Raw genomic sequence first — 27,002 nt, 5'->3', positions numbered from 1 at the left:
TGAGGGTTGAAGCACTTTTAATCACAGAAGAGTAAACAATAGTATAAACCGTTAACACTCACCCAGTGGCTGTTGTCCTCCAGCCCTCAGCTCACCTGCTCCTCCCACCACCCCCACTCCCTGCGTACCACTGAATAAAGAGCAGGGTATCTATCAGCAGCTGTCCATCACTACCAGGTGGCAGGAAGGGGACCTAGCTAGGGGCCACAGCAATCCTGGCCATCCATTCATGGTTGTCTGTTTCTATATAACGTTGTGTGAAATATTCCATCTCCAAAGGAGGAACAGTGCAGAAACCTGGAGCTGAACTTAGCTGCTCCATTCAGATGGCCAGAGCTTCAAGAGCCATGGGCAACAAGGGAGGGGACTCTCTGGAGCCAGCATAATTCAAGATGCAGCCAAATCTGGGATTGAGGTGGGTTCAAAGGGGACCAGGCTTGTGCTCCAACCTAGGCAACGAAACTCACACATATGCACAAATGCATATGCACATGTGCACACATATGCACACACGCACGCGCACACAGAGCAAATAACATTACTGAAAGAACCTGGAGGCTATTAAATACAAAATGGCAGAGTTTTTTTAAAAAAAAGTGAAAATATTTGCTTCTTTGATTCTCCTCAGTGCCCTGCACACGCCCTAGTCACAGGAGTGCAGATGCGGGGAGGCCCAGAGGAGTAGGTTGCCAGCAGCCCTACAAGTCCATCTATGCTGAAGTCCCCATACCAACCACCTTACTCTTCAGCCAGTAGCTGCCTCCCATGTGACCATTCACCCGACCGGCACCATTGCTGGAGCTGCGGCCACAGGGGCCTTTTGTGCTACTGGTCATATCTTCTTCTTCTGAGCTGCTCTCCACATCACTGCGATCATCCTTAGATACCTGGGTGGGATGGGGCCAAAGGTAGAAAAGGTAAGGACAGAACTTTTCTAGAATCATAAGACAGACAAAGCCCACAGAGCCCATGTTTGGGCATTGCTCCCAATCTGGCCTACTTTCTGGTGGCACCTGACTCAAAATACTATCTGGACCACACAGACTGTTGTGAATATCCTTTGCCTGCTTTCTGGGTTTCTCTCTCATCATCTCTAATTCCGTTCTCAATGGAATAAGTAGCCATCTTGGTAGAGGAGTTTATCTTTTAGGACCAGCCTAAAAGAGCTGAAATCATTCACCCAGTCGTGGTTTAGGTTTGAAGGAAACTCCACAGACACCCTTTCTCCTCTTGTACCTCAAAAAAAGAAAAGGCCAACACAAACAATACATATGGCTATAATCATTGATTCTATCTTCTGGTGGTGTGGCCACTGCAGTTTTGGCTATCCAGAGTTTTGCTTTATCCCCAAAGCTGATCCACAACTGGGCTCTTCCTGGGCCCAACTATCAACACCCTATGACTAGGGTCACAGGGTGTTGATAGTTACTTCTCTTGAGCAACCCCAAGATACACAGTATGGTGAAAAGAAAAGTAGACTGGCAGTCAGCGAGTAAAAACTCCCAGTCCCAATCATGCTACTCTCTATGAATCTTTACCTTTCAACCTCAGCTTTTTGTTCTATATTTTCAAATGAAGGACTTGGATTAGAGCAGTGTTTTTCAATCTAAACTATCCTGCATACCAAGCAAAGTATTTCAGATTCTCTACCGTGGACCATAAAAGTAAAGGAGAGAAACCCAGTGAAACCTATGTCAGACTTTTGCCCTCCCGAACTGAAGGATAATAAATGTGTTTTGTTTTTTTTGGGTTTTTTTTTAAAGTAAATAAGAGAAGGGGGTGAGAAGGAAACAAAACTACAAATTGCTGTTGCCAAGGAGTGGGGTAATTGCTTTGGTTAGCTCTAAGATTCTATGGTTTATTATAGCTATCAACCTCTGAACCCAGATAATGAACTGATTATCTGATCTTTAGGAAATTTCCACCAGAGGGCAGTGTGTCTAGATTTGAGGGAAAGGGAGGCTCAAAAAGGAGGGGGGCAGTGGGTGGGTGGGAAGGAAAGGAAAAACAGAAAGGGGAAAAAAAATGAGTAGACTCTAATCTTGCCTCAATTTAGGAAAAAGAATCTGGCAACTTGAGCTCCATTCAACAATGGCCCAACCTGAGCTCCATATAAAATGGCAGAGTTTTTTAAAGAAGTGAAAATATTTGCTTCTTTGATTCTTCTCAGTGCCCTGCACACCCCCTAGTCACAAGAGTGCAGATGCAGGGAGGCCCAGAGGAGTAGGCTGCCAGCAGCCCTACAAGTCCATCTATGCTGAAGTCCCCATACCAACCACCTTACTCTTCAGCCAGTAGCTGCCTCCCATGTGACCATTCACCCGACCGGCACTGTGACTGGAGTCAGGAGAGATACATGCTCTGATACAACCCAGGGAAACAGAAAGGAAAGCAGGAAGGAAGAGAAACACATTCAGACAGACATGCTTCACTGAACACCAGAAGCACAGATACACTTACATGCAAGAGATGAAACTGTCCAGCTCCCACCAGGCATAGAAAAAAGGAAGGAGGTGAGAAAAGAGTGGAGAGTACAGAGTCTGGGTCTAATCCTTCCTGGATAGGTCACCTGGTCAGGAAAGAGCAGGGGAGAAGAGAGATGTCCAGTAGCTACAGCAAGATGCACAGGCACACTGAGCAAGTTCTGAAACCAATTGCAGCCATAAAGAATAGCGACACCAAGGGATCATATATTCCTGGGAAACATTCCATCCCTTTGTCCTAGAGTCAGTGTATCCTCTACCAGAGCCCCTCCCCTTGGGATTGTGTATTACCGAAGGCTGAATCCCCAGCCCGCAGGCTAATCACAGTCTGACTGCTTCAGAATTTGCAAAATTCAGTTATGAGTTCTATCACTGAATGATCTTTCTTTGTGCTTTTGGGCTCTTGGCATAAGATGGGTATTTGAAACCCTAAAGACCTATCTCACTTAAGACCCCTGCCTCATACAACAGTAAGGTGAGATCGGTACTTAGTCCCTTACATAAACCATATCTTGAACATCACAAGCCATCTTGGGGTGGCTTGCGACTTACCAAACTACTCCTAGGCAATCTAACATCTCTGCTTTCATACAGTTTATATCTTGGAGCTCTGCATATGATTTCCTTTGAAAAAAGGCTCCCATGCTAAAAACAAAAATATGAAATCCACGAAGTAGGTAAGTAAGGGGTAGGAAATGGTTGAGGTCATCTCCAAACCTAATCCTGTTTATTATTTTACAATGGTCATTCCTAAGGGACAGGAAGAAGGCAGATCCTTCCTCTGACATCTAAGTCATGTCTTAGATGGCTAAACACTCATACTTAAAGAAAAGATGGAAACTTTGGAGCCCTAGGCTCTTTGCTGGGTAATACTTATTTTCCCACCAGCCCCAAAGAAAGAAGTCATCTTTCATCCTCACCTTTCCTCGGATCAAGGCTTTGAAAGCAATTCGTGCAATTAGGTAGGACCAGATGACGTGCAGAACCTGTAGGATCAGGAGAAGGCCATTGAAGAGCCACCAGGAGGGATAGGGCCCGATCATCTCCCAACTCTCAAAGAGGGTCGTGTTCAGAATCCTGTAAGAGGGAGGCCAATGGTCAGATTCCAGAGTCAAAGCCAGACAGATAGGGATGAAGCTGAATTCCCTGGAAAGCAGAATCTTGTGTTTTCTCCCCATACCTTCTATCAGTTGAAGTTCCAGAGATATTCATCCACAGTGAGAAAAGAATAAAGAAAGGGGCCCATGGAGTTTTCTATCTTTAGGGATAAGGAAAGATATAGAAATCTTAGCAACTGATAGAATAAGTCATATTATTAATTACTTCAAATATACAGAGCTTCACAAATTTGGGACATCAATTTAAATCATAATCCTCGGAATTACTCAGATCCTCAGGCACATATAGGACAGCTGGTAGTTGATTCCCTCAGACTAAGGAGAATCTCCAACCCACAGAGTCAATGACTTTGTGTCATAAAGTAGTGAGTGTAGAAGTGAGAGTGGTGTATGTGTGTGTTGGTCAGGGTGGGAGACAGGGTATAGAGCAGGAAAACAAGCAAGAGCCTGAGAATTTTGTAATCAGTACAAAAGAAGGCAAAGGAATTACTTAGGCATAAAATGAAGACTGCTCCTCAGAGATGAGTCAGGAGAGCCACAGCTAAGTGAGTTGGATGCTCTCAGTCTAGATCACACCTCACTAGAAATATTGTGCAAGGGAAGTGAGGTCCTTTGAGAGTCCATAAAGGGTCAGGTTAGGTCAAGGAAGAAGCAGAGCAATATTTAGGGTTAGGGAACCTTGGTGGTCTGTTCCCTAAACTGGTGAAAGGTATCACCAGTTTATGGCTACGTATCTACCATAGCTCCACAGCCCTAACACTTACCAGAATGGATAGATTCCTAGACGAGTCACCACAAAAATAGCACTGAAGATCACAAAAAGGGTGTCACAGAGACGCTGATACTTGGCATAATTGGCCAGCTTGGCTGCCTGGAGAAAGGAAGACAAGAATTGAGCTGGGGAGAAAGCCAGTTCTCAGGAAGAAAAGTAAAGAAAGAGGAACAGTGAGGAAAGGGGGGTTGGGGTCTTACCTCCAGCAAGAAGTCTGAGGCATCATGTAGGCACATGACCAGAGTGCCCACTCGAACCATGTTGTTGATGTAGGAGAAGGTAATGAGCCCAATGGTGGCCAAGTGATGCACAAACATGATCAGGAAGTCCTAGGAAGGAATGGAAATAAAACAGGCAGGTAAAGGCAAGGCCATAGAGCTGCCGGCCAACTCAATGTCCTGCATTGTTCTCAGAGGGTCTTATCCCACCCCTCAGAAGTTCCATTTTGTTTAAATTCTCCCTCAGGGAGCTGCCTAACATCTGACCCAAAACTCTCTACGTCAATGACTGACCCATAATCTACGTTAATATAGCTCAAAACACAGAAAAGAACAATTTTCTTTGGTAGTTGCAGAACATGTAGAGCTTGGATGCCACGCTGACACTTGGAAATAATTTCCCAGGTGGTAGTCAGGCATACAAGCCTTTCAGATATCCTTGAAAGTCTAAGACTCTTCTGCTTCGATGAAGGCAATTTCAACCAAAGGGACCTAACAGAAAGGGGAGGTTTGTGAAGGGGGCAAAGCTAAACTATTCCAAAACATTTCAGAGACATACTAAACAATCCATCTTACTACAAGCACTTCCTGCTTTCAGATTTAAAGCTCAAACTTCTTCCTGGGTTCAAATGCCAAGGTTAGCCCTGGAGAAATCTCTAAATACCTGAGTTATTAGACACATCTAATAAATACTTCCCAGCCCAGTGAGGGAGAGAGGGTGGGAGAGGGCAGGTAAATTTGCATCAGAGAAGAAAGGATATAGTCTGCGCTCTCCACAGAGACAGATACAGTGGTATATTTTAGCTCTTGAGTTGGGGATGAGTTTACAAATACACATTCTAGAATGTTTTAAAACCAACATATGTATTACAAACCTTTTTATATGTGTCATGTATTAAAATAAAATTTTAGTAAGGAGACTTGTATCTACTAATCATAGGAGGATGAAAGGCATCTGAATTGTGTATCAAGCTTCTAGGTTACACAACAACTAATAATCCAGATCAATTTCAACCCATTCCCACAATGGCTAACCCTGATTTTCCTTACCAAAGATAACCACGAGTTAGTGACAGATTAGGGTTAGAGCTGCTGGAACTGCATTATGTCAGGTGGACACCAATAAAAGGTGAAGATTCTGCCCTTTCTGTCTACTTATAAAAAACTTAAGTCATTTCCAACTTTGCCACTCTGTGGGCAAGTCAACTCACTTCTCTGAATCTTTGTTTCCTAAACAGTAAGGGTAAACTAAATCACCTAAAACCCCTTCCAATTGACATTCTTTAAGTAAGTGGGGTCACCAAGAAGGGAGAACAGAGAGGGAACAAGGGTCCCTAATGCCAAACAAAAGCCAGATCTAGCTTTTCTGGAATCAAGGCTTTCCCTGGATCAGGGCTTACTATCCCTACGTTCTGAGCTTAGGAACTAAGCTCAGACTAAGTTTCCTGAGCTTTGTATATGTAAGAACCTTGGAGAAAATGAGGAAAAGGGTATGCTTCTTAGATGGTTAACTGTTTTCATCCTGGGCTGCCCTGAATGCCTCAAATATACTTCATCATTAGTCAGGTCTCACTTCTGAGAACATTACAAAGACCTAAAGGTCCCATTAAACCTACTTTCTCCCTCTTTTGTGGTCCCAATCAGGGCAGAGAATCTATCACAATGACAATAATGATAGCTGCTGGAAAGGAGGATGCAATAAGTCAGGGAGTTGAGGGAGCCAATGTCCTTACCTTTCTTTTAATGTCTGTAAACTGAGAAAACATAAGAGACCAATAGAAAGCCAATTCCATGATATAATAGTAATAAAGCCCATTTGTGAGAGGCTGGAAGAGAGAAAGTAGTAGTTAGAATACCAGCTAGTCAAAGACTCATTCCATCTCCCCAAATTTCTCCGTCTCAGAGGACCCATACCCCAAATTATTAAATAACCTTCCTCTCCATCATCTTCCAAGATCTGCAATAGCTAACAGACTTTGGATTGGTGTGGAGACTTAAACCTCTTCCCTTCCACATACACATCTTCAGCTCTCATCTTTCAGAGATCAGATAAGGTTAACACATACTATAGCACAATCAAATCAGTGTGTCTAGAATTCTGGGCAATTAGTGTTTTTCAGGGGATTAAATACACTGAGGCCTTTCTTTCTTCTACTCTGTTAGCAGCCCCCTGACATTTTTCTACTACGGACTAGAACCATAGTAGAAAATCTTGAGGGATTCAAAAGGGACACATGAACCAGAAAGCACCTCATTAAGTGCCAGGAAGCTGTTTTTCTTTCCAGCCCAATTAGGGTGAATATAGGAACCTGGAGCAAACAGATCACTGGATTTCACTGCTTATGGGGACCCCAAAAATAGATACCTGAATATATGACTCAAAGAGACTCAGTCCCTAATCCCTCAAGAATCCCAAGGAAATGTGCCATCTTCCCTTGGGACTGGCAATGTACTCTCCCCAACCCCAGCTTACATGCACACATAAGACCCCTGTCTTGAAAGGGCTCAGATCCTACCTGATAAGGGTAACTGTGCCAGCACTGTCGGGTGTCCCAGAACCAAGGTGACTAAGAGAAAACAGATAATCCAAGTCAGCCTTTAGAATTCTCCCCTGCCTCATCTATATAATCCTGTTCTCTCTATGCTTGGGGCAAAAGAGTTGGGAAAGAAAAAGGAATCCCTCTTGACAGAATTTAGGGTAACTAAATGGCTAGACTTTTCTTCTAGAACAAGAAGGTGTTATTACAAAGAGAGAAACCATGCTTTGAGGTACGTAAGAGCAATGAGAGCTCTAGGATAGTTTCTGGAAACATCACAACCTGGAATATATAGGAAACTGGGAGGCAGGAAGACAATGATTTCGTTTAATAACTGAGAGAGAGATCTCCATGCCAAAGATTCACAAGTCAAAAGTAATAATCTCTAAGGAGTTTCAATTAACTCCATTTCATCTAAGTTGTTGAATTTATTACTATTAAATTGTTCATAATATTGTCTTATTATTCTTTCAATGTCTACAGGATATATAGTGATAGCTTCTTTTTTTTTTTTTTTTTTTTTAAATAATTTTTGGCCACACCCTGCAGCATGTGGGACCTTAGTTCCCCAACCAGGGATCGAACCTGCACTCCCTGCATTGGAAGGTGGAGTCTTAACATTGGACAACCAGGGAAAATCCCCGTGATAGCCTCTTTTTCTCCCTGATACTGATAATTTGTTTTCTTGTTTTTTTCTAAGGGTTTATCAATTTTAATTAAACCTTTCAAAGAACCAACTTTTGGCTTTATTAATTTTCTCCATTATTTGTCTAATGCCTAGTTCATCGATTTTTGCATTTTTTTTCTTTTTCCTTTCCTTTAACTTACTTTGGGTTTACTTTGCTCTTCTTTTTCTGGATCTTAAAGTAAAAACTTAGATCACTGATTTTAAAGCTTTCTTGTTTTCTAATATAAACATTTAAAGTTATAAATTTCCTCTTAAGTATGCTTTAGCTGCATGCCACACATTTTGGTATGTTGTATTTTCAGCATCATTCAATTCAAAATATTTTCTAATTTCCCTATGATTTCTTATTTGATCTTCGGGTTATTTAGGAGAGTTGTTTAACTTCCAAATATTTCTCTAGATATCTTTTTATTATTAATTTGATTTCTACTTTAATTCCATTATGGTCAGAGAACATATTTTGTAAGATTTCAATATTTTAAAATTTGCTGAGACTAATTTTATGGCCTAACATATGGTTTATCTTAGTTGGTGTTCCATGTGCACTTGAAAATAATACATATTCTTCAGCTGTTGGTGTAGTGTCCTATAAATGTCATTTAGGCCAAATTGGTTGATTGTGTTGTTTAAATCTTCTACATCTTCAGTGATTTTTGTCTAGTGATTTAGTCAATTACGAAGAGTATTAAAATCTCCAAATATGATTGTATATTTGTCTATTCTCTTCCTTTTCCCTTCTTTCTGTCTCTTTATGTTTCATGTATTTTGAAGCCTCAATTATTGCATTTAGAAGAAAATAGTGTGGTACAGTGAAAAAAAAAAAAAGGACTCATGAATCAAAAAGCCTGAAATCCTTCTTTGACTCTGACATATAACTGAAAAGCAGGAATACCTGTTTTACCCACTTTAATGAGTTACTGATTTCATTTCTGTAATGTCTTCTCCTTGGAAGAACAGGACTTTTGTCAAGTGCTTTGTAAACCATCACGTACTATGCTGATTTAATTAATTTTTTATTATTAGCATTATTTATGGGAGAAACAGTAGAGTCACGAGGTTACTGATGTCAGGCCCCAGACAGAAGACAATCTATTTAGCTTATCACAAGAAAAAAAAAATCACAAGAAAAAAAAAAAGGGAGTAAGGGACAAAATCTAAAGGTATTTAACTCTTATCTCCAGGGATGTAGGTATGATTAGAACCCAACAGAGAAAGTTCAAACTCACCGACCAGAGAAATCTAACTCCATAGCAGAATATACATAAATAAAAAGTGAATCTCCACCTGGATGGGCAAGAAGTAGAAGTTAGATAAATATTCACTCAAAAGAAAGTCTGTGAAGTAAAGAAGTCAAGAGAGCAGATTTGGGGATAAGACAGTTACTGGTAAGAAATTAAGTTCCCACAATAGGGACAAATACTGTTACCGAAAAAGCCAAAGAGATAAAAATCTTCCAGCCTCTGTTTAAAATAGAGTTCCACAAGTGTATACTGTCTTTAGTAAACTTTTCTTCCATATTAGACTCCCTGATGATAGTGCCTTTATTTTTTTTTGCATGACAGTGAGAAATACAGTGCTCGGTGTCCAGAGGATAATCAGCAAAAGCCCAGTGAAATGGATTATAGTATGTCCAGAAAAGGGATGCTTCCCACTAAAATGTCAATTTAGAGCAAGCTGGTACTATCTCTACCAAGGTGTACAAAGGTATGCATATCTACCTATGTAAGTGCCAGTATAGGAATTCATTCCCAATTTATTTGGGAAAGGGGAACAAAATGGAACTACACCTAGCTTAGGGGCAAGCATGTCCAAGAAACTAAGGGTGATCAGGCTTCCAGTTCTCTTCTTCCCAGCCTATAACAGAGTTAGCCCTCCATACCTATTGACTGTTATCCTAACAAGAGAAGTGACTTCCAAAAAGAAAATCTTAGTCCAGTCATACTCCACCCTTCTCCTCACTCCCCACCTCCTTCTGCACACCTACATGCTTTCACAGAATTTAGTGAGCGTTGGGGGCTTGTCCTGATTCCTCCGATGGCGAAACCAGCATTGGATTTTTCGGACATCCCAGTCCAGTTGCTTTGACAGGCCCTCCAGCCTTTTCTCATCAGGATACTGCAGATGTATGACCAGAGTCAGAACATCCCTTTTTCTTCAAACCTCTCATTAAATCCCTTTGACTAGCTGAGTGGCAAAGCGGTGATAACTATAGTGACTTAAGTAATGTTTTTCTTTCCAGGTTTCACTCCCAAAGTCATTTTTAGTATGAAGTACTATTTTACACATCAAGGACCTTTACCATTCATCTATACACATCCTTGTTTGGTCTTCTCCCTCCAGCCCAAGCTAAGTAAAAAGAGATATTAAAACCCAATCGCAAAGGCTATCAGTACCATCTCCATTTGATTATGCAACTAGGTAATGACAAGAGCTGGAGCAAGGAAAAACAACATCAATATATGATGTGTGTCTGGGGAGAAGGAGGGGTGGTGGTGGCTGCTAGGCCTAAAACTCAAATGTATGTAAACTTGACTTATTTAAGGGATCCTGGCCTAAAGGTATTTCCCTGAGTGGATAAAGTTTTCCTAATAGCTCTATGGACTATCCAAATGTGAAGATCATCCCATCCTATCCCTACCCTTGGAAATACCTGCTCTTTTATCCTCCCCTGCCCTATGGGATAAACCCCCACACGAATCTTCCTCTGTTTCTTTGCCCACTTACCTTGGTAACAGATATGAACACCTTTTCAAGGATGGCATTAGGTTGGGCCTGATAAGGACCACTGTCCTGGATGCCAACATGGAGTGCACAGGGTTTGGCAATAAACCTGTAATGGAGAAAACCCAAAAGCCAATTCTAAAAATGGTTTGCTAAGCATGAAGCAGAGATCCTGATTAGGGGACTGATAAGAGGAAAAAGGGGAAACACTTGGCTCAGAGCCAGGAATTTTTGATTTAGTCCTGGATTCTGCCATTGACTCACTTGAGAAGTGACCTGTTTAAGAAATATTGGAACATAAGCTCTCTTTCCATTTTTTCCTGGCTTCCCTTATCACATCTTGAGCTTTAGAGTCAGAGAGACCTAGATCAAATCACTAGTCTACCATTTACTGCCTGTATGAACTTGGGCAACTTATTTAATCTTGCTAAAGTTCAGTTTTTTCATCTATAAGATTAAGATTCTTGCTACTCAACATAAGGCCAACAGATAAACTGCATTACTGGTTTTTCCTAGAAGCTTTTTAGAAATACAGAAGCTTGAACCCCATCTCAGACCAGCAAAATCAGAATCTGCACTAACAAGATTCCCAGGGGATTCCTATTCCCATTAAAATGTTAGAAGCGGGTCTACTTTACATGAATCTTGCAGGTACAATGATATTACATATATGAAGACCATGACACAAGGAAAGTGCTTAATAAATGGTAATTTTCCTTATATCAGATGATCAAGAAGATCTTAATTGGAGGCAAAAGTACAGAACTGAGACTGAGCTCTTCCTAAACACAAATATCCCGGGTCATGGTCACCTTCCTGCCTAATCAAAAGACTATACGGAAATACTTTGAACTTTCAGAAGCTCTGAAGAAAGAACTGGGAAACTACGAAGAGTGGTAAGAAGGAAATTACCTATTAGTACTCAATTCTAGTCCCAGATCTACCACTAATAAGTCACATAAACTTGGTCAAGTCACTTAATTCTTGGGTTTTGGTTTTGTCATCTAAAAGAAGGGGTTATATGAGATGACGTATAAGATTTTTTTCTCGGGCTTCCCTGGTGCCGCAGTGGTTAAGAATCCGCCTGCCAACACAGGGGACACAGGTTCGATCCCTGGTCTGGGGAGATCCCACATGCCACGGAGCAACTAAGCCAATGCGCCACAACTACTGAGCCTGAGCTCTAAAGCCCGTGAGCCACAACTACTGAGCCCATGTGCCACAACTACTGAAGCCCATGAGCCTAGAACCCATGCTCTGCAACAAGAGAAGCCACCACAATGAGAAGCCTGCACACCGCAATAAAGAGTAGCCCCCGCTTGCCACAACTAGAGAAAGCCCGCACGCAGCAACGAAGACCCAACGCAGCCAAAATAAAATAAATTAAATAAATAAATTTTAAAAATAAAAGATTTTTTTCTCTAAGATTCATAGTGATATCATTGACTATAACTAACTTATAACTTTTACATCTTTGAAAATTGAGGAATTATTCCTTGGTTCTGCAAGAAAGATCTCTCTGTTCTCCACAACCATAGATTTTTATGAGCCTCAGCTCTAGGAAAAGCTTTATGTAGTCACTTTCAGAATAAGTCAAAACCAGTTCTAGCTCTCTCTTAGCATCTTAGGGAGTCTCGTGATGAAATTATAACTGGGAGGTGTAAGATGGAATGCTCTTGACCTATTTTCTTGATCTACATTTGAATCCAGAATTTATCTCTAAAGGAGGGACTGAAAACGAGAAACTTTGTTTACTGTCTTCCTCTATGAAAACTTCTTTTATCTTTATCACCAAAGTTCCTGAGCCATGGGGAAACATTGATTCAGATAAAGTAAGCCACATCTGCAACCCATTCTTTTCTCTCTTTTGCACCGGTAGTATAAAAGTTTCATTCAAATGCCAGTGCCAACAGATACTTTAATTTATACTTCCTGGTATATAATTCTGTGTACAAATATTTTAAACCCCCATTCATGTTTAAACTCCCTGTGAACACAGAGAATACTGTTTTTGTATTTACCAAGGTTCTGTACTCAGTAGTTGCTCAGCAATTGACAAGGAACAGGTCTAGTGAATTCCACCCTTGTTCTGTTGGAGCTCAGTTTGGACCCAGCATTGATCAGCATCCAGAAGAGTAATTAAGGCAGCCATTCTTGGGACTTCCCTGGTAGTCCAGTGGTTAGGACTCCACGCTTCCACTGCAGCGGGTGCAGGTTCGACCCCTGGTCTGGGAACTAAGATCCCACATGCCGCGCTGTAACATGGCCAGAAAAAAAAAAAAAGGCAGCCATTCTTTGCTGTTGAGTTGGTGCCATATCAGAGATAAAAGCACTGAATCCTCTCTCCCTGTCTTCTCCCACCTACGTTAATTGAATGAAGAGGTAGATCTAAGAACAAAAAACTGCCTTTCCAATTCCTACTCTTACTCCCTGATCCAGGCCTCTTCCTCAATGCAGTCAGGTGATTAAAGGCCCTGGGGTTAGACAGATTTTACCAGCTAAGAGACTTTGTGAAAGCTACTCACCTACAGAATGAGGATAATAATATCTGCTTCACAGGTTTATTTTAAAGATGAGATGACATGATGCATGCCTAACCCAGTATCTGACACTTTGTAAACATTCATTAAAAGGCAGCTATTATTATTTTTACTAGGAACAGATAGTTCAGTGTGGGTACTCCCTGACGGTACCTCCAGCAAAGTGAGAAGAGCAAGAAACCCTCTTTCACACAACAGGGATGGGTTTGTACCCTGATCACTTGGGTGAAGCCAAGATTGCTTTATTATCTAGACCTTGAAACAGACTTAATATCCTAGAGTTGTCATCAGCTCACATCCTGCCCTCATTAGTTCAGAGTTCAGTGAAAGACATAAAGCTACTGGCATCAAGTCAGTGACAACTGTTAAGACTCTAAGAAAATTTGTTTATTTGACAAATATTTATTGGGCACTGCTTTTGTGCTATAGCATGAAGCACAAAACCAAAAATAAGGACTTACGACTGGAAAAGAATTTTTTAAAAAATATTTATTTATTTAATCATTTATTTGGCTGTACCAGGTCTTAGCTGCAGCACAAAGGATCTTCATTGTGGCATGTTTAGTTACAGCACATGGGCTTCTTAGTTGCAGCATGCGAACTCGTAGTTGCCGCATGCCTGTGGGATCTAGTTCACTGACCGGGATCAAACCCGGGCCCCCTGCATTGGGAGTGCAGGTTTCTACCCACTGGACCACCAGGGAAGTCCAAAGAATTTTTTCTGTGATAAAAAAATTCAAATCAGGGGACTTCCCTGGTGGTCCAGTGGTTAAGACTCCATGCTTCCACTGCAGGGGGCGCAGGTTGGATCCCTGGTTGGGGAACTAAGATCCCACATGCCATGTGGCGCAACCAAAAAAAAAAAAAAAAAAATTCAAATCAGAACTTTGAGAAAGTTCACACCTAGTCATGTGTTCATTCTACATCATTCACCTGGCATTTAGTATAACTTATAAAATAGGTTGGTCAAACTCCAAAGAGCCTAGCATTAGCATTCATCCTTTCTGTTAAATCAGCTCTTCTCAAAGCGTGCCTGGAGACCTCTGAGACCCTTTTCAGGAGCTCTGCAAGGTCAAAATTATTCTCATAATTCTATAGTTTCATAATAATTCTTTTCTCTCTCATTTTCTCATGAGTGTACAGTGGAATTTTCCACAGCTTACATGACATATAACAGATCGAATACAGAACTGATATGAGACTACAGCTACCAGATATTAAAGAGACTCACAAAACTGTAAAATAATGCTATCCTCACATTTTTTTTTGTTTTGGAAAAGTAATTTTTCATAAAACATTAGTTATATTACCAATACAATCAATGTATTGTTATTTATAAGTGAATTAATAAATACAATTTAAAATTTTTCCTATGTTAATTTCTAAAACAGTACATATTGCTAGATACTATCCATATAAGCAAAAACTCTCTGGGGTCCTTGATAATTTTTAATAGTGTAAAAGATTCCTGGCATTATAGTTTGAAAACTGCTGTGCTGGACGACATTGTCAAACTTATCTTGTTATTTTCTGTCCTCTCCAGTATCAATGTTACCCAAGTTTTAAAATAATTTGTAAGACCAGACTACCCTTTGCCTGCATATCTGAATAAGTAGGCAATCTAGTGGTCTATAATGGTAAACTACTCCTTTCCACTTGCCACTCCAAGAACATAAGTCTAGTGACCCAACCTGATTGTACTGTATCTGTCCTGCTCTAGAGAGACCATTTCATTCTACCCCTTTCCTGTCCTCCAGATACATGGCAGCAGCTGGCCTAAGCCTGGGTTAATTAAGATGAAATTACTCACTGCTTTGCTTTTGCATACCAAAGACAAGAGCTATATCAACAATTCTATCTTTGTGACCCACTGTAACATCACTGACGGATGTGAACTATACACAAATATATTCAAAAGTCTAGATTGAGCTTCTCAACTAGTGTGTCATGGAAAGTAACACAGATGGGCTATACTTATGTTGAGATACTGCTCTTAGCTCTCAGGGTGGTCCATGGGGTGGGTGGTAGCCAGACACCCTTGTCTGCAGCCTTTGGCCTCATATACCCCACTGTGCATGCACATATTATTTTCTATGTGTGCAGCAACACGATTGGGTTGGGAAGCACTGGCTAAGATCAATTTCTGGAAAAACATAAAAATGTCAAAATTGATATATAAAAAAGAAAAATAACCATCAAAGAAACTGAAATAGAAAACAAAATGAAGAAGGGGAAAATACAATAAAAAGAGAAAGGTCTTATCCAGACTGATGAAGATGGTATATCATTAGGTGAAGAGTACTGAGTAACTAAATATTTTGAACCTGAATACTCCCTCCACCACCCTCCACATAAAGAGACAGACAGACACACACACACACACACACACACACACAAACATGGAGAGAAGATAGCTGAGATATTTAGAGGCAAATGGAGAATCCCATAGAAAACATTCAGAAAGTCATTTCCCTTTACAATGAATTTTTTTTTGGGCCGCGCCACTAGGCTTGCAGGATCTTAGTTCCCCAACCAGGGACTGAATCCGATCCCTCGGCAGTGAAAGCACAGAGTCGTAACCACTGGACTGCCAGGGAATTCCCTACAACTGAATGTTTAATAAACCAATCACATTAAAAAATGTAAGTAACTTCTAAAGAGTTGAAAGAGAAGGAGAAAGTAAAAAGGACACTCGGTGGCGGAGTCAAGATGGCAAACTAGGAGGTTGCGGAATTCCCGTCTCCTCACAACTAGGGCACCTACCAGGCACCAGAGGGGGACCACAGACACCTAAAGGGACGGGAGGAACCCTCAGTGACCCGGTAGTGCGTGGGGGGAGTGAAGGGGGAGGAGAAGTGGAGGCCAGATGGGACTGGCACCCCTGAAGGGTGGCTGAGGGAGGGGAAAACGGGGAAATTGGGGGACCACTGGGAGGGCAGAGGATCAAAAGGGAGTGTGGCCAGGTTTCCCCTGCCCACCTGCTGAGATCCCAGGCCTGATCCTCTGCCCACCTAGGCCCCCTCCAGCCCGGTGGGTTCTGAGGGAGTGGGAGGGAGGGAAGGGGGAGCAAAAGTAAAGTCCAGACCTCCAGGACCAGCACCCCGAGGGGTGGCTGGGGGAGGGGAGGAGTTCCTACACCCAGCGGGACCCACCCACGGTTAGGGGTCCAGTGGCGATGGGGGAGACCCTGGGGGAGATGGTGGGGGAGGGGCACGAAGAAACAGAAGGGAACAGGGCCAGTACTTTCCCTGTCCACTTAGGCACCGGGAAGCCTGTTGGGCTCCCAGGCCTAATCCGCTGCCCTCGGAGCCTCCCTCCTGCCGTGCAGAGCCCAAGCCCCGCCCCTACACCCCCACCCAGGGCCCCGACTCTACAGTCGGAGACCCTCTCCAACGAGCTGGGCCTAAACCCCACCCACACACCCTCACTAAGCGCCCTACCTCCAAACTCCGGAACTCCACACACTCCTGAGGCCCTCCTTTCGACATGCTGCCTCTCCTCTTCCCCACAGGTCCTAAGCAGAGGCCACGCCCCACGCTTAAATGACACCCACCTAGGCCCCACCCCATGCTCAAACGTCACCCGCCTAGGCCCCGCCCCACCCTAAACACCACTCCTGCCTAAGTGCCACCCCAGCCTAAACTCCACCACAATGGCCAAGGCTTTTTTTTTTCTTTTCTTTTTTCTCTTTTAGATTGGGGTTCTGTTTTACATTGTTGATTCATTGTTGTTGATTCTTTCATATTTTTATTTTTCCTAATAAATCTTTTATTTTTCTAATTTTATTTTATTCTTTATACTTTGTTATTGTTCTCTCCTTTTGGCTTGTCCCCCCACACCCCCCCCTTTTTTTTCTTTTTTCTGTTGTGGTTTTATTTTACCTTGTTGCAATTGTTTCAATTATAGTTTTATTTTTCCTAATATAATTTTTATCTTTCTAATTCTATTTTGTTTTTTCTCTTTCATATTGTGCTGCTTTTTTTCTTTCTTTCTTTCTTCCTTTTTTTTTTTTTTTAACTGTGCCACAAAGCTTGTGGGATCTTGGTTCCCAGGCTGGAGGTCAGACCCGAGCTCCTGTGGCGGGAGCTCCAAGTCCAAACTGCTGGACTAACAGAGAACCTCAGACCCCAGGGAATATCAGTGGGAGTGAGGCCTCCCAGAGGTCCTCATCTCAGCACCAAGACCCAGCTCTATCCAACTGCCTGCAAATTCCAGTACTGGACGTCTCAGGCCAAACAACATCAAAAAAAAAAAAAAAAAAAGAAACGACAAAAAAAAATGTTACAGACGAAGGTAAAAACCTACAAGACGAAATAAATGAAGACAAAATGGGCAACCTATCTGAAAAAGAATTCACAGTAATGATAGTAAAGATGATCCAAAATCTTGGAAACAGAATGGAGAAAATACAAGAAACATTCAACAAGGATCTAGAAGAATTAAAGAGCTAACAAACAATGGTGAACAACACAATAAATGAAATTAAAAATACTCTAGAAGGAATCAATAACCGAATAACTGAGGCAGAAGAACAGATAAGTGAGCTGGAAGATAAAATGGTGGAAATAACTGCCAGGGAGCAGAATAAAGAAAAAAGAATTGAGGACAGTCTCAGAGACCTCTGGGACAACATTACACACAACAACATTCGAATTATAGAGGTCCCAGAAGAAGAAGAGAAAAAGAAAGGATCTGAGAAAATATTTTAAAAGATTATAGTCAAAAACTTCCCTAACATGGAAAGGAAATAGTCAACCAAGTCCAGGAAGCACAGAGAGTACCATACAGGATAAATCCAAAGAGAAACATGCCAAGAAACATAGTAATCAAACTATCAAAAATTAAATGCAAAGAAAAAATATTAAAAGCAGCAAGGGAAAAGCAACAAACAACATATAAGGGAATCCCCATAAGGTTAACAGCTGATCTTTCAGCAGAAACTCTGCAAGCCAGAAGGGACTGGCAGGACATATTTAAAGTGATGAAAGGGAAAAACCTACAACCAGGATTACTCTACCCAGCAAGGATCTCATTCAGATTTGATGGAGAAATGAAAACCTTTACAGATAAACAAAACTTAAGAGAATTCAGCACCACCAAACCAGCTTTACAACAAATGCTAAAGAAACTTCTCTAGGCAGGAAACGCAAGAGGAGGAAAAGACCTACAAAAACAAACCCAAAACAATTAAGAAAATGTAATACGAACATACATATCGATAATTACCCTAAATGTAAATGGATTAAATGCTCCAACCAAGACACAGACTGACTGAATGGATACAAAAACAAGACGCATACATATGCTGTCTACAAGAGACCCACTTCAGACTTAGGGACACATACAGACTGAAAGTGAGGGGATGGAAAAAGACATTCCATGCAAATGGAAATCAAAAGAAAGCTGGAATACCAATTCTCATATCAGACAAAATAGACTTTAAAATAAAGACTATTAGAAGAGACAAAGAAGGACACTCATAATGATCAAGGGATCAATCCGAGAAGATATAACAATTGTAAATATTTATGCACCCAACCTAGGAGCACCTCAATGCATAAGGCAAATGCTAACAGCCATAAGAGGGGAAATCGACAGTAACACAACCATAGTAGGGGACTTTAACACCCCACTTTCACCAATGGACCGATCATCCAAAATGAAAATAAAGGAAACACAAGCTTTAAATGACACATTAAATAAGATGGATTTAATTGATATTTATAGGACATTCCATCCAAAAACAACAGAATGCACTTTCTTCTCAAGTGCTCATGGAACATTCTCCAGGATAGACCATAACCTGGGTCACAAATCAAGCCTTGGTAAATTCAAGAAAATTGAAATCATATCAAGTATCTTTTCCGACCACAGTGCTATGAGACTATATATCAATTACAGGAAAAAAACTGTAAAAAATACAAACACACAGAGGCTAAACAATACGCTACTAAATAACCAAGGGATCACTGAAGAAATCAAAGAGGAAATCTAAAAATACCTAGATACAAATGACAATGAAAGCACAATGATCCAAAACCTATGGGATGCAGCAAAAGCATATCTAAGAGGGAAGTTTATAGCAATACAATCCTACCTCAAGAAACAAGAAAAACCTCAAATAAACAACCTAACCTCACACCTAAATCAATTAGAGAAAGAAGAACTAAAAAACACAAAGTTAATAGAAGGAAAGAAATCATAAAGATCAGATCAGAAATAAATGAAAAAGAAATGAAGGAAACAACAGCAAAGATCAGTAAAACTAAAAGCTGGTTCTTTGAGAAGATAAAAAAAATTGATAAACCATTAGCCAGACTCATCAAGTAAAAAAGGGAGAACACTCAAATCAACAGAATTAGAAATGAAAAAGAAGTACCAACTGACAGTGCAGAAATACAAAGGATCAGGAGAGATTACTACAAGCAAATATATGCCAATAAAATGGACAACCTGGAAGAAATGGACAAATTCTTAGAAAAGCACAGCCTTCCGAGACTGAACCAGGAAGAAATAGAAAATATAAAACAGACCAATCACAAGCACTGAAATTGAGACTGTGATTAAAAATCTTCCAACAAATGAAAGCTAAGGACCAGATGGATTCACAGGTAAATTCTATCAAACATTTAGAGAAGAGCTAACACCTATCCCTCTCAAACTCTTCCAAAATATAGCAGAGGGAGGAACACTCCCTAACTCATTCTACGAGGCCACCATCACCCTGACACCAAAACCAGACAAAGATGTCACAAAAAAAGAAAACTACTACAGACCAGTATCACTGATGAACCCAGACACAAAAATCCTCAAAAAAATACTAGCAAACAGAATCCAACAGCACATTAAAAGGATCATACACCATGATCAAGTGGGCTTTATCCCAGAAATGCCAAAGATTCTTCAATATATGCAAATCAATCAATGTGATACACCATATTAACAAATTGAAGGAGAAAAACCATATGATCATCTCAATAGATGCAGAAAAAGCTTTTGACAAAATTCAACACCCATTTATGATAAAAACTCTCCAGAAAGTGGGCATAGAGGGAACTTACGTCAACATAATAAAGGCCATATATTGACAAACCCACAGCCAACATTGTTCTCAATGGTGAAAAACTGAAACCATTTCCTCTAAGATCAGGAACAAGACAAGGTTGCCCACTCTCACCACTATTATTCAACATAGTTTTGGAAGTTTTAGCCACAGCAATCAGAGAAGAAAAGGAAATTAAAGGAATCTAAATTGGAAAAGAAGAAGTAAAACTGTCACTGTTTGCAGATGACATGATACTATACATAGAGAATCCTAAAGATGCTACCTGAAAACTACTAGAGCTAATCAATGAATTTGGTGGAGTAGCAGGATACAAAATTAATGCACAGAAATCTCTTGGATTCCTATACACTAATGATGAAAAATCTTAAAGAGAAATTAAAGAAACACTCTCATTTACCACTGCAACAAAAAGAACAAAATACTGAGGAATAAACCTACGTAGGAGACAAAAGACCTGTATGCAGAAAACTATAAGACACTGATGAAAGAAATTAAAGATGATACAAACAGGTGGAGAGATATACCATGTTCTTGGATTGGAAGAATCAACATTGTGAAAATGACTATGCTACCCAAAGCAATCAACAGATTCAGTGCAATCCCTATCAAAATACCAATGGCATTTTTCACAGAACTAGGACAAAAAATTTCACAATTTCTATGGAAACACAAAAGACCCTGAATAGCCAAAGCAATCTTGAGAAAGAAAAACGGAGCTGGAGGAATCAGGCTCCCTGACTTCAGACTACACTACAAAGCTACAGTAATCAAGACAGTATGGTACTGGCACAAAAACAGAAATATAGATCAATGGAGGGGCTTCCCTGGTGGCGCAGCCATTGAGAGTCCGCCTGCTGATGCAGGGGACATGGGTTCGTGCCCCGGTCTGGGAGGATCCCACATGCCGCGGAGCAGCTGGGCCCGTGAGCCATGGCCGCTAAGCCTGCGCGTCCAGAGCCTGTGCTCCGCAACGGGAGAGGCCCCAGCAGTGAGAGGCCCGTGTACCACAAAAAAAAAAAAAAAAAAAAAAAAAAGAATGTAGATCAATGGAACAGGATAGAAAGCCCAGAGATGAACCCACGCACATATGGTCACCTTATCTTTGATAAAGGAGGCAAGAGAATACAATGGAGAAAATCCACCCTCTTCAATAAGTGGTTCTGGGAAAACTAGACAGCTACATGTAAAAGAATGAAATTAGAACACTCCCTAACACCGTATACAAAAATAAACTCAAAATGGATTAATGACCTAAATGTAAGGCCGGATACTATAAAACTCTTAGAGGAAAACATAGGCAGAACACTCTAGGACATAAATCACAGCAAGATCCTTTTTGCCCCACCTCCTAAAGAAATGGAAATAAAAACAAAAACAAACAAATGGGACCTAATGAAACTTAAAAGCTTTTGCACAGCAAAGAAAACCATAAAAAAGATGAAAAGACAACCCTCAGGAGGGGAGAAAATATTTGCAAATGAAGCAACTGACAAAGGATTAATCTCCAAAATATACCAGCAGCTCATGCAGCTCAATATCAAAAAAACAAATCAACCCAATCCAAAAATGGGCAGAAGACCTAAATAGATATTTCTCTAAAGAACAAACAACCCAATCCAAAAATGGACAGAAGATCTAAATAGACATTTCTCCAAAGAAGATATACAGATTGGCAACAAACACATGAAAAGATGCTCAACATCACTAATCATTAGAGAAATGCAAATCAAAACTATAGTGAGGGGGGCTTCCCTGGTGGCACAGTGGTTGAGAGTCTGCCTGCTGATGCAGGGGACGCGGGTTCGTGCCCTGGTCCGGGAGGATCCCACATGCCGCGGAGCGGCTGGGCCCGTGAGCCATGGCTGCTGAGCCTGAGCGTCCGGAGCCTGTGCTCCGCAACGGGAGAGGCCACAACAGTGAGAGGCCCGCGTACTGCAAAAAAAAAAAAAAAAAAGTTGTGTACCACAATGTTCACTGCAGCACTATTTACAATAGCCAGGACATGGAAGCAACCTAAGTGTCCATCAACAGATGAATGGACAAAGAAGATGGGGCATATATATACAATGGAATATTACTCAGCCATAAAAAGATATGAAATTGAGTTATTTGTAGTGAGGTGGATGGACCTAGAGTCTGTCATACAGAGTGAAGTGAGAAAGAGAAAAACAAGTACCGTATGCTAACACATATATATGGTATCTAAAAAAAAGGTTCTCATGAACCTAAGGGCAGGACAGGAATAAAGACACAGATGTAGAGAATGGACTTGAGGACACAGGGAGGGGGAAGGGTAAGCTGGGACGAAGTGAGAGAGCAACATTGACATATATACACTACCAAATGTAAAATAGATAGCTAGTGGGAAGTAGCTGCATAGCACAGGGAGATCAGCTTGGTGCTTTGCGACCACCTAGAGGGGTGGGATAAGGAGGGTGGGAGGGAGACGCAAGAGGGAGGGGATATAGGGGTATACGTATGTATACAGCTGATTCACTTTGTTATACAGCAGAAACTAACACAACTCTGTAAAGCTGTTATACTCCAATAAAGACGTTAAAAAATAAATAAGTTTTTAAAAGTTAAAAAATATTTTAAAAAAATAAAAAGGACACTCAGGCAGACAGAACAGCATGTAGTACTAAAGCAACGAGATAAGAAAGGGCTTAGAGAAGTATGCAATGTACAATCGGGAATGGAGGTGGTGACAATGACAGGGGAAAAAACTATACAAGTAGTTAGGGGCCAGGTCACAGGTACCTTGCATGTTATGCTAAGCTTGAACTTTATCCTGTAGTTAATGGAGAGTCACTGAAAGGCTTTAGGCTATTGTAAAAAATCCATGCTATAAGTAATAAAGCACTGAACTAAGGCTATAGAAATGGAAAGGCAAGGTTAGATTCAACTGATGGTGAGAAAGTGAAACCAACAGAACTTGGTGACTGGATAGATGTAGGAGGCAAAAGAAGAGGAAAAATCAAGGGTGCCTTCTATGTTTCCGGATTGGGAAGCTAAGTTGATTATGGAGCCTCAACCAAGTAGAGCATAAGATAAGAAAAGCAAATTTGGGAGTGAAAGATGAGTTGTGTGTATGCTGAATTTGAAGTACCCATGTAACACTGAAATGCAACAGTCTAGTAGGCAAATAAGCTTGGAAAAAGGGCTTAAGATACATACACAAAGATATGAGAAAGAAAAAAGAGGAAAAAACAGAGTGAGAGGATGAGAATATAGGTGGTAGCTAAAATTGTGAGGGTGGATGTGACTACATAAGAAAGGAATATAAACTAAAAAGAGAACCAAGGTCAGAATACTGGGAAACACCAACATAAAAGGTGAATTTAGGGGACAGGAATGTCAGAGGTGGAGTTGTATCAAATGAGGTAGCGATCAAGTAAGACAAGGATTTCAGTATCCAATGGATTTGGCAATTTGGAGACCGGTGGTAACCTTCACCAAAGAAATTCCAATAAAATGGAGACTCTAAAATATAGTAATGAGTTATAGCAGGGAAAGATACGAGGAGGAGGAAGAAAGAAGTGGAAATAGCTAAGACTCTCAAGAATCTCCGCTGAGAAGGGAATGCCTTCACTTCCTGCATCAGAACCACTTTATCTAAAACTAATATCCCTGTGCTTTATATCCATTCTCTTCCTGATGAGAAATTTCATTCTATTTATTCCTATTTTTTTCTATTACCTTTGGCTTCATTCTCTACTTGTTTCTTCTCATCAGACCTTGAACATGCTCAAGTTTTCCCACCTTAAAACAGCACTTCCTGTCCCTCACATCCTCTGGCTCTCACCCACCTCACAACTAAAGTTCTTGAAAAAGTTCTCTTCTCATGACTTCTCTTCTAACTCCCACTCATTCCTCAACCTTCCTCTCTCTCTCATCTGGCTTCTGTCCCTATACTTCACTGAAGCTGCTCTTGCCAAAGTCCTCAATGATCTCCTTATTGTGAAATCAAATGGATGCTTTTCAGGCCTGCATCTTACCTGACCACTTAGTGCCATTTGACATTATTGAGCATGTTCTCCCCCTTGAAATGCTCTTTCCTGTTAGCTTCCTTTCTGTCACACTCTTCCTAGTTTTCTCCCTCTATCTTTCTGACAGTAGAACTAGACTTCTTGGTGTGCACTGCTAGTTGGGTCACCTTGGACAAGTTACTTAACTTTCTCCTTGCTTCAGTTTTCTCATCTGTAAAATGAGGATAAGCACAGTATCTACCTACTTCATAAAGTTACTGTGAAGATTCCATGTTTAGTACTTAGAACAGTGCCTGGGACAAAGTAAGTACTTATTAAATGCTAACTACTGATATTATCAAATACTCTATGGCTGTCATACCTCTTATCTTCTTTTGGGTTTCTTTTTCCTCTGCCTTTTCCTAAAACACAGTGTTTCCTCAGGGTTCTATGCAGATTCTTACCTTACTCTACACACTCAACCCTGGGTGATCTCATTCAATAACGGCAGAGGGTCTGTATGGTCCACAGACCCCAGAGCATCCCTGAGATACTCTCTGGGGGCTCATAAAGTCAAAACTATTTTCGTAATGATATTAAGACACTTGCCTTTGTTATGGTGTTGATATTTACAATGATGATGCAAAAAAAGCAATGGTGGGTAAACTTATGGAAGCTGAGCACAAATCAGGGCAGTGGCACCAAACTGCAGTAGTAGTTATTGTATTCTTTCTTGCTATAGCCTCGTACTTAACAACAACAACAAAGCCAGTTTCACTAAAGAATGTCCTTGATGAAGCAATACAAATGATTACTTTTATTAAATGCCAACCCTTGAGTACATTTTTTAAAAGTATTCTGTGATAAAATGGGCAGTACACAGAAAGCACTTTTATTGCATACCAAAGGATACGGTGGTCTCAAAGAAATGTACTTGCTTGACTGATTGAGTTGTATGCTGAACTAAAACCACTTTTTACAAAGAACACCATTTTTACCCAGAAGAATGACTGACAGACAAACGACGGTTATTCAGGAACTGGGTATTTCAGAGACATTTTCTTAAAAATGAATGAAGTAAGCCTGTCACTTCAAAAAACAAACACTTTTGCCATTGATAGAATTCAAGATTTCAAGTGAAAATTAGAAGTTTAGAGACCATATATCTGCCTTTAAGCTTGACAAGGTCCCAATACTTCAAGGTTTTTCTGATGAGATTGTTACAGTGAGATTACTATGTGATTTTTTTTTTTTTTTTTTTTTTTTTTTTTTTTTTTTTGCGGTACACGGGCCTCTCACTGTTGTGGCCTCTCCCGTTGCAGAGCACAGGCTCCGGACGCGCAGGCTCAGCGGCCATGGCTCACGGGCCCAGGCGCTCCGCGGCATGTGGGATCTTCCCAGACTGGGGCACGAACCCGTGTCCCCCTGCATCGGCAGGCGGACTCTCAACCACTGCGCCACCAGGGAAGCCCACTATGTGATTTTTTAATACTATATAATGAAATGTATTGACATTTAGGATATCTGTATAACTTAGTGAACCAGTATTTTTCCAGTGACCAATACATGATGTCCATTCAAAGTGTAAGACACCAGTGGATTTTAACATGAATGGAAAGCTCATTGATATTGTTTCAGATTCTAACCAACCTCTAAGAAACTACTCCTTGTGTTTTGGTGTAGTATCAAAGATAAAATACATCCTCCTTCCAATAACATATCTGTGTAAAGCCAGCTTTTATTTATATACTTCAACCAAAACAACATATCAGAAGGGATTGAATGTAGAAGCCGGCGAGGAGAATCCAGCTATCCTCTACTAAGCCAGACATTTAAAGAGATCTGCAAAAATATAAAATCAATGTTTTTCTCTAAATATTTGTTTAGAAAATTATCTTTCAAAAATGTTATTTATGTTAACATGTAATAGGATTTTTTTTTTTTTTTTTTTTTTGGCTGCTTGGGTCTTTGTTGCTGCGCACGGGCTTTCTCCAGTTGCAGCGAGTGGCGGCTACTCTTCCTTGCGGGGCGCGGGCTTCTCATTGCGGTGGCTTTTCTTGTTGCGGAGCACCGGCTCTAGGCACGTGGGCTTCAGTAGTTGTGGCGCACGGGCTTAGTTGCTCCGCAGCATGTGGGATCCTCCTGGACCCGGGATCAAACCCGTGTCTCCTGCATTGGCAGGCAGATTCTTAACCACTGCGCCACCAGGGAAGTCCTATTTTTGTTATATTTAATGAAATAATAAATATATTTCTTAAATGTCTCGAGTTCAATTTCAAATATGAAAAAATTGAGAGGTATATGTAACCTACATCTACAAAAACTCCTTGGGATCCTCAATAATTTTTAAGAGTAAAAAAAAGAAAAATGCTGAGAACAAAAGATTTAAGAATTACTAAGTTATACTATTTATTCACTTATGTGCTGTTGATTCCCAACCATATATTATTTTGTATATTCCCTATACATATGCATGCACATCAGTGTATTTTTTCTGAGTAAATTCTTAAGAGGACAGAATTTGCTATGTACAAGCAAATGTGTTATACACATTTGTTGTACACATAGGTGCTTGTTGTGTACGAGGTACTACACTTCTCAAGGACACCTATACCACCAAATCCAACATTTCTTGCATGGTCGGTGTGCAAGTAATCTGCAGGTTTTTTCAAGGACTATTTTTTTTAATTGGCCAATTTGCTCTTAAAGCAGAAACAAACTAAAAAGAAGAGAACCTTTATGCTATCCTAAGCCATGACAAGGCATACACTGTGGATTTATACCAGACTATTCTTCACTCCTTCTCCCATTTCCATCAAAGTTATCTTCACTTAGACCTATAAGAGGGCCTTAAAGAATTAAGATGACTAATAACTGTGCAATCTGATGAA

The 27,002-nt window shown here is 40.7% G+C and overlaps 1 protein-coding gene across 1 annotated transcript in view; it reads right to left on the bottom strand.

Moving 5' to 3' along the window:
• Positions 1-27,002, bottom strand: part of CERS5 (ceramide synthase 5) — a 34,293-nt gene continuing 7,291 nt past the window's right edge. The window contains exons 2-10 of the mRNA XM_081249861.1: positions 10,541-10,646; positions 9,801-9,931; positions 9,043-9,100; positions 7,108-7,158; positions 6,325-6,417; positions 4,574-4,702; positions 4,366-4,472; positions 3,404-3,560; positions 1-887 (exon numbers count right to left, since the gene is read on the bottom strand). Coding sequence (XP_081105987.1) covers positions 711-887; positions 3,404-3,560; positions 4,366-4,472; positions 4,574-4,702; positions 6,325-6,417; positions 7,108-7,158; positions 9,043-9,100; positions 9,801-9,931; positions 10,541-10,646 — 1,009 coding nt within the window. The 3' untranslated portion in view covers positions 1-710. The remainder of the gene's footprint in view (positions 888-3,403; positions 3,561-4,365; positions 4,473-4,573; positions 4,703-6,324; positions 6,418-7,107; positions 7,159-9,042; positions 9,101-9,800; positions 9,932-10,540; positions 10,647-27,002) is intronic.

Source organism: Mesoplodon bidens (genome assembly GCF_964165515.1).
Source record: "Mesoplodon bidens genome assembly, chromosome: 11".
In the NCBI taxonomy this organism is placed as follows: Eukaryota; Metazoa; Chordata; class Mammalia; order Artiodactyla; family Ziphiidae; genus Mesoplodon; species Mesoplodon bidens.
The sequence above is the reverse complement of the archived record's forward strand: the minus strand, read 5'-3'. Positions and strand labels throughout refer to the sequence as shown.